General features: G+C 47.3%; 1 protein-coding gene across 1 annotated transcript; it reads left to right on the forward strand.

The window, feature by feature from the left end:
* The first annotated feature begins 869 nt into the window (after positions 1 to 869).
* F9C07_1858180 (amino acid permease-domain-containing protein) lies at positions 870 to 4,244 on the forward strand. Its single transcript, XM_041294671.2, has 3 exons — positions 870 to 1,274; positions 1,324 to 1,435; positions 1,512 to 4,244. Exons 1-3 carry the CDS (start codon positions 1,007 to 1,009, stop codon positions 2,830 to 2,832), a joined length of 1,701 nt encoding a protein of 566 aa, XP_041150288.1. The 5' UTR covers positions 870 to 1,006; the 3' UTR covers positions 2,833 to 4,244.
* Positions 4,245 to 8,008: the final 3,764 nt, after the last annotated feature.

The raw sequence follows: 8,008 nt of genomic DNA on the forward strand, positions 1-8,008 counted from the left end.
GTGCGTTTCCGGCATGTCGGGGCAGCCCACAGCCAACCCGTCCTGCTAAAGATAGGGAACGATATATATGCTTAATGATGGTTGATGGTTGATGGTTGATTGTCTGGTGACAAAATCCATCCACGGTCAGGGTTTCCCATAAGGGCAGGTCCAGCCTACTTCAATAGTACTATCAAAGTAAGATTATATTTCAACAAAGAAAGACTGATCTGATGAACAGGTTGTTATCATGTCGAATCAAAATCATCCGTAATGCCTTTATCTTCTGGATCTCATTCTTATCAGAGGTTGAACATTCGTCGGTTGAGACGCCACCCACCCGAGCTGATAAGAAACCCCGGCTTTTGTGTCTTGGGCCCCTTACTAGAGCAAGACAGGTCGAAGCTATGTGACCAACCTTCTTTTGAACTGGCGCCGCCTGGAACTGCCCTGCTGAGTATGGACTATGCCGCCAAGCTTTGAAGAGCTGTGCGATTCAAGCGGAGTAGACCGATGTTGCTACAACATGAATGGTCTACTGCATACAAAGGAGAGTGTGACCAGATGCCAAGCAACAGTAACCCCCCACCTGGGAAGTTCCTCCCAGCTTCACCTTCCATGTCATTCGCAGATTACTTTTATCGGTTGAGATATCATCCGCCAAAGAGAATGCGTCTCACCATCATGGTTTCGATCCTAGGGGGTGTGGATACGCTTCCCCCCGTGCAGAGTGCATGGTTACTCTTGATATAACTACTTCGATACGCAACCCCTGCCCGGGACATATTCGCGTATATATTCCTTTTTCTTCCCCCTCTCCGGCAGTTCACCGTTGAGGGTGCCACTGAAACGCTATATTTGTGTCACGGCGGCGTCACAGACTTTTGGTGGCCCGGCGACAATTCCGTGGTCAGCCTGGAATGACTGGTTGTTTATATTATCCGCTCTCTGCAGAGATAGCTGTCTGCCCGTCTAGAAATATTATCAAGATCCAAAACGATCCTCGATTGCGAAGGACATCGTCACCATGTCTTCCGTGAGCAAGTCGACGCCTTTAGATAAGACCACCTCGAAGGGGTCAGTATACGCCGATGTGGACCATGACCCGGTCACCACGGTGTTGCCAAATGGCGACGTGCCGTATACGGACCATGCAATGGATGCGGATGAGAGGGTTATTGTAGCCCTGGGATACAAGCAGGAGTTCAAACGAGAGTTCTCGTTATGGACAACATTCTGCGTCAGCTTTGCTGTGCTTGGACTACTCCCGTCATTTGCAAGCACAATATACTATGGTAGCTATCCTGATGCCGGGCGGACTTTAACAGGCTGACATCCGTCCAGGAATGGGCTATGCGGGCACAGCAGGCATGGTCTGGGGTTGGATCATCGCCATGGTGTTCATCCAATGTGTTGCCATGTCAATGGCTGAACTGTGTTCGGCGATGCCAACAAGGTATGTCCATTTCGTTTTCTTTCGCGTCCACCAAGCGCTTGTTTTGGTTGTCTTTTATTGAGACTAACTTCACCAGTGGCGGCCTCTACTATGCTGCTGCAGTACTCGCACCTCCGGGATACGGACCATTCGCGGCGTGGATCACCGGGTGGTCCAACTGGATTGGACAAATTACAGCAGCACCGTCGGTGGATTTTTCGCTGGCTGCGATGATCCTGGCTGCAGCGTCGATACAAAACCCGGACTACGTGCCTACTTCCTGGCAAACATTTCTCCTTACCACACTTATCATGATCCTTCACGCGGCAATCAGCAGCATGCCAACGAAATGGGTTGCGCAGTTTAACTCGTGGGGCTCAACGTTCAACATGTTTGCGCTCATTGCTGTCATCATTGCCATTCCGGCCGGGACGAAGAATGAACCCAAGTTCACCCCGTCGAAGGAAGTATGGGGGACAATCACCAATCTAACCGACTTTCCGGATGGGGTTGCAGTGCTCATGACGTTTGTCGGTGTGATCTGGACCATGTCTGGGTACGATTCTCCGTTCCATTTGAGCGAGGAATGTTCCAACGCAAACATCGCCTCTCCGCGGGCCATCGTGATGACCTCGGGCGTCGGGGGCTTGATGGGCTGGTTCTTGCAGCTTGTAGTCGCTTACACCGTCCTTGATATCGAGGCGATAATAGACTCTGATCTCGGGCAGCCTTGGGCATCATACTTGCTGCAGGTGATGCCTCAAAAAGCCGCCCTGGGAATACTCGCTTTAACTATTATCTGTGGGTTCTCGATGGGCCAGGGATGCATGGTAGCCGCCTCGCGAGTCACGTACGCCTATGCCCGCGACGACTGCTTTCCTTTATCAAGGATCTGGAAAAAGGTAGACAGTCGCACCAAAACACCCGTGAACGCTGTCATCATAAATGCCATTCTCGGGATCCTTATGTGCCTCTTGATCCTCGCCGGGGATGTAGCGATCGGCGCTCTATTCTCTATTGGCGCCATTGCGCAGTTCGTTGCTTTTGCGATCCCTATTTGCATCCGGGTGTTCTTCGTTGGAAACCGTTTCCGACGGGGACCCTGGCACTTGGGGCCATTTGGTCCCTACATTGGAGCAACGGGTGTGCTCTTTGTGCTGCTGATGGTGCCAATTCTGTGCCTTCCCAGTGTGACAGGGGATGACCTGACACCAGACCTGATGAATTGGACGTGTCTTGTCTGGGGCGCTCCGATGCTAGCGGTAACCATCTGGTGGGTGGTAGATGCCCACAAGTGGTTCAAGGGTCCAAAGGTCAATGTGGAGCATGCCATCCACCCCGTGGAGGAGGAGGAGCCCGTCGTTGTTGATGTGGGGTTCGATGGCGGCGAAGAAGAATTGGACCGAAGTCAGGGCTGAGGCCATGCCCTGGGGGGTACATTTACACAACTATAGATCTAATTTCGCTTTCTGATCTTTCCTATCACAGTCAACTTTGCATAGTATGGATGTAGCATATCAAAATGACGGTATCTTCTGTCCTCATACACACCGACATCTCACAATGTATGATATTAGTCCGCAGGCAAACCTGAAGCTGAAACGATGGTAGATCGTTAGCCAAACGGTGTAACGAAGTGAGGCGCCAGATTCGACATGTCACAAGGTACTAATTAAGGAAATGATCGAGATTTCAGCCGAGGCATTCCCTGAATATCAAATCCTACCTTGCAGGTGAACAGCGACCGCCTTACATCTCTCGAATGTATCCCGTTGCCTACACTATCACGAATCTGAACTCGGGATATGGACTGAGTGCCCGTCATGTACTTGGGGGAGTGATGAAAGAACCGAATAGACCGTTTGCCAATGCGAGTCATGCTCTTGGTGAGTGAGTGTCCTAGACTAAGTGACAAGCGTATATACATAACTGCGATCAATTCGTCAGTATGGGATAATTGTTTGAAACTATCCCATTCACACTACTTCTCGAGCCCATATACAAAGCTGAACCAAACATGTCTTCATCTATTAATAACTGCAATTCCAAAATGACCTGGATTCGGAAATTGTCGAGTTGTCCCACCTCGACAAACTTACAAACATCAACTCAATCAACCGGCAAACCTAGATGACGCACAGCTTCTACCCAAGTCCACTCAAGAATAAGTATAAACAGCCTCACATTGAAACCCTCAAGCTCCAAATCTATCACTGCACTGACATCACCACAAAAACAGACCCTCACAGCGATAACCAAGAAAAGCCCACCGGTACATCAAAAGCACCATCCACATGAGAGATCACATACGTCCTTCCCTACACAGTCCAGTCCATAAGTACACTACACATACAGCTACATCACCGCGGATAAGTCCGATGCAAGAAGGTTTCGTCGCCACCTATCAGCGGCACGCGTCCAGCTGCAAGCGTCCTTGCATCGCGTCGTTAGCCTTGCGCACAAGCCCTTCCTGGTCCTGTACTTTGCACCGAGGTACCTGGTACACTGCATAGCCATCAGATCTGGATTTCCTGTCGCCTGCAGATAAGAACGACGTGCGTCATTTTTCGCTGGGTATTCCTTGCATATCATATTTGTGGATGCATTGTTTTACTGGGTTCTCTTATCGACGGGAGATACGGAGTACAGAGCTATGCTATTCTGGGTATGTGCTACTTTGTATACTTTGAGATGGATGGACATTCTAGAAGAACTCAAGATGACTGACAAACTTACTTTGTTGGATCCACTGGTCCGCTGTCTACATACATTCATACTAGCTATAGAGTATAGTACGAATCTAGATATATAAATCAACTCAAACCAAACCATCTATCAAACACATTTAAGCCTATATTAAACCCACAACTCATTAATCTCCCAAATACTAAAACACAGAAACAATACACCCTCCACCTACACTACACACACAGAGAAAAAGAGAGAGGAACAACCCAACCCAACATATCCCCTCCCCCTCTCAAACCCAAACCTCAACACAATCCTCAACTCCCAGATCCACAAAGTCCCCACAACGGCTCATTCGAAAAGCCGCTTACCCATCCATCCCCTCCCCGAGCAAAAAAAACTCCTCATCTAGCCGATTCCACTCGCAATTCTGCAGGTACAATATGCAACATTGCACAATCGGGCTTGGCTGAGTTCTAACCGAGCCGATATCACCACATGATTTTCTATTTTAAATATGCTCCATGGAAAAGAAGGTTGAAGATGAAACCGACTACCCCTGAGTGAGAGTTTATGGTTAAGCTCTAAGGGGAAGGTGAATCTGGATCTGGATGCTGAATCAGAATCATAATCAACTGGCGGGTGTGCCGTGGACTCTTCGGTTCGGTAAATGGATACGAGTGAGTGAGTACCCGCTTGCCGGGTTTGGTTCTGGTTCTGCGTTCCTGTTTCTCGGGCGAGAGGATGCTGTAGGTGCGGGTTTTTTTTTGGTCTTGGTATTTTGTTTACTGCGTAGTATCTAGGGTTTCTTTCTCCTTCGTGTCGAGTGAGACTGAGGTTCTATTCATAAGTATGTATAAAATCTGTGTTATTATCTAGGTATCGTCGAGTATGCTATGTATAGTCAGGGGAAAGGGATATACGCATAGAGAGGTATGTATGTATGTATGCATGTACGGAATTCCCTCAATGCAATTATAATTGATTCGTGTCCGGTGTTGATCAATGTAACTCTCCTCATATAAATCACTCACTGTATATATAAAAATACATCCCCCATGGAGATACTACGGAGTACGTAACTCATAATAAACCCAAGACCAGGATACCAATTTATGCTTAAGATTACAAGAGCTCCAGCACAAAAGTGTAATAGATCAATGATCGGCTTATTCTATATTGTGGCTGAGGACGCATGACTACAGTACGTAGATGTCGACGCCTTCTAGAAAAAGATTCTATTTTCTAAAGTATCTCCACGGGATCCATGGTTATCCGTTTGTGTCAAATTTCAACTACCGTGCGAGGCAACCGAAGGGTTCGGATATCTTGTCAGATTTGGGAATTTCATTATTCATTCTTTTTCATCGTCGGGCACTGTTAGAGGAATCATGCGGTCAAGCCACCGGCGGACTAAAATGTTGACCAGCTGTCCCGGGATTCTGGTGTAAAGAAATAGGAAAAGGTAAACTAAATGTAATGGATGCTACGTTGCGAGTTCTAGTGTACTTCGTGGTGTTCAAAAAGAAAATTTACTCGGTATAGATTGGCGTTATGTTGACCGACCTCAGGAACTCAATTCTCTCAATTATCAAACATCCACTTATGTCATCTTGCAGTCCAGATCGCTTGTATTCCGTACTGTGTACCAACACACTTTGTACAGAGTACAGTAAGTACACCCCTGAAGGAAAAGAGAGACCGCTTGTGGCGTTTCTCGTAAAGCGGCGGATAACTTCAGACCGGATGTCATTGGCTCGCTCACCGCGCGAGATGAAACGGAGCCGATCCAGACTTTCCCACTTCTTGTTCGGCTTTACTCCGGTCTGCACCGGAAAAACCACCCTTCATGGGTAAAAGTGGTAAAAGTGCCGAGGGAGGAAAAAACCCTGAAAACCAGCCAGCCCTGGAACCCGAGAATGCCCGTGTCCCGGATTCGGCGGAATGAAGAAAAATAAGAATGGTCACGGGGGACTAGTAAAGTGGACGATCTGCAAGCGAAACTTGCAGTAGTTTTTCCTTAGGGGTGAGGGGCGGATTTTCAGTAGGTATGATGGTTAGTCTCGTTTAGCTTCGTTAATTAGTGACCTAGTTGGGAGGTACTACCGTACTAGGTACCTCGTACATCTCGTTAACTATGTTTTGTTTGGACCAGCCACTGATGTTTTTTTACTGGGCTGAGAAAACTGGCCATTCCCTGCCACGTAGCGGTTGGCTAGTTAAGTTTATTGACGGACGGTGGTGTTGTCAATAGAGCCATGTATGTACAGTGTTGTAGTATGTACTCGCTATCTGGGTAGAGAAAACGAGTCCAATGGGAATAACGGTCTGATGGTGTTACAATCACCGCTGTATTCCACATGAAGACGGTATCGTCAGTAAACCAGACTCGGTCAGTCGAGGAGGAACAAAGTTTGGTCGTAGAAAAGTCGATATTCGGAATCGGTTCAAACCTCGGCTGAGGCCAGAAGGTGAAATGAATACCTTATGATCTTAGGGCTCTGTATAAGCTATCCCCAATATGCAATACTACAGTAGCACCATGACATAAGGGGAAAAGAAGCTATGACACCAGGACGAGTAAGGCAGCCCAACAGAGAAGAATCAATAGCCAAGCTTTCGATAAACCAGAGGATTATTTCCTGATTCACCATAGTGGAATCTTCAAGGGCCCTTGGGGAAGTCAAGTTCAACTATACACAGTAGTAAATTGTACGGAGTTCTCTCCGTATTCCTACTACTACTACTACTGAAACCTACCCATGCATACGATCACTCCACACCGCCTGGTCAGTCGTTCTCCGTGGAAGTTTCCATGAGCGGGCCATCGGCTCCTCAGGTGGAGCAGACTGCCGTGATCGGACCGCCACATTGGGCGAGGTGCAGAGGGTAATCCACGACCTTCCCTCAACGGGACTAGTCCGATATTCCTTGGAAATCTCACAAGTGGCAAGTTGGGCGAGGTGACTCTTGAGTTTCTCCCCGTACGGAGGACCAACCCGGAGATAGTGGACGAGGGTACGGATCACTTGTAACAAGATACACTTCGAATTGAACCCCAATTACTCCAACGACTGAATTCAATCGTGGGATGAAATACATGGTCATTCGATAGTGTTTCTCGTTTCCTTGGGATTGAAATCCTGTATCACCGCATGCTCCGTCTGCCAACCATAACTCTGAACATTCGCCCGAGGTGCGCCGTGACCACGAGCGAATTTAATCGCCAATCTTTCAACCACTCTTCCTTCTCGTCTTTTCTATTTTAGATTTTCTGCCACATTTGTGACAAATTCACGGAACGCTTCTTCCCGAAATACCGGGAGGCGGAATTCTTCACTTTGTACAAATTGAAATTATTCATCATCGCTTAGAGAGAACAAAAAAAAAATATACGGGATGTTTTGATCGACCGTTTCATATGCTGTCCCCAAAGTACGTGCTCAGTTTTTGTGGTCAGATCAGATAGTCGGAACAATCACCATGCAATCGATCCCATCTTTGTCTAGTGGTCAAGGTCCACAATCGAAGCGGGAGAAGCTCCCAGCGAAAATCTCCTGGTGGAGAATAGCCGCTTAACTCTCTTGTGAAGCCTAAAACTCAAGGACCCATCGTCTATCTGTTTTGATATTGCAAATCTGGTCGACGGCGTCTGCAGGAAAGGCAAAAATGTTAAAAAGCCTTTATAACAGGAAAAAATAATGATAAATGAGTACATAATAAAATTTGTTAATCGTGAGGGAATTTTAGACACACCACTTTTCATCGAACGACACTACGCACTTAATTAATGACGAATGATATATTAAGAGAGTTAATAATAGTGTCAATTATCTGTCGATGTGATTCATCATACGTGATTGATTGGGAGGTGGCAATGACACGGCAGTCTGAACCACGGAATAC

Source organism: Aspergillus flavus, chromosome 7 (genome assembly GCF_009017415.1).
Source record: "Aspergillus flavus chromosome 7, complete sequence".
Lineage (NCBI taxonomy): Eukaryota > Fungi > Ascomycota > Eurotiomycetes > Eurotiales > Aspergillaceae > Aspergillus > Aspergillus flavus.

Excerpts from the sequence above, each read along its gene's own strand:
- F9C07_1858180 (XM_041294671.2), top strand. The coding sequence starts at position 1,007 with ATGTCTTCCGTGAGCAAGTCGACGCCTTTAGATAAGACCACCTCGAAG. Across the intron at positions 1,275-1,323 it reads TGCAAGCACAATATACTATG|GAATGGGCTATGCGGGCACA; the intron begins GTAGCTATCCTG and ends ACATCCGTCCAG. Across the intron at positions 1,436-1,511 it reads TGTTCGGCGATGCCAACAAG|TGGCGGCCTCTACTATGCTG; the intron begins GTATGTCCATTT and ends TAACTTCACCAG.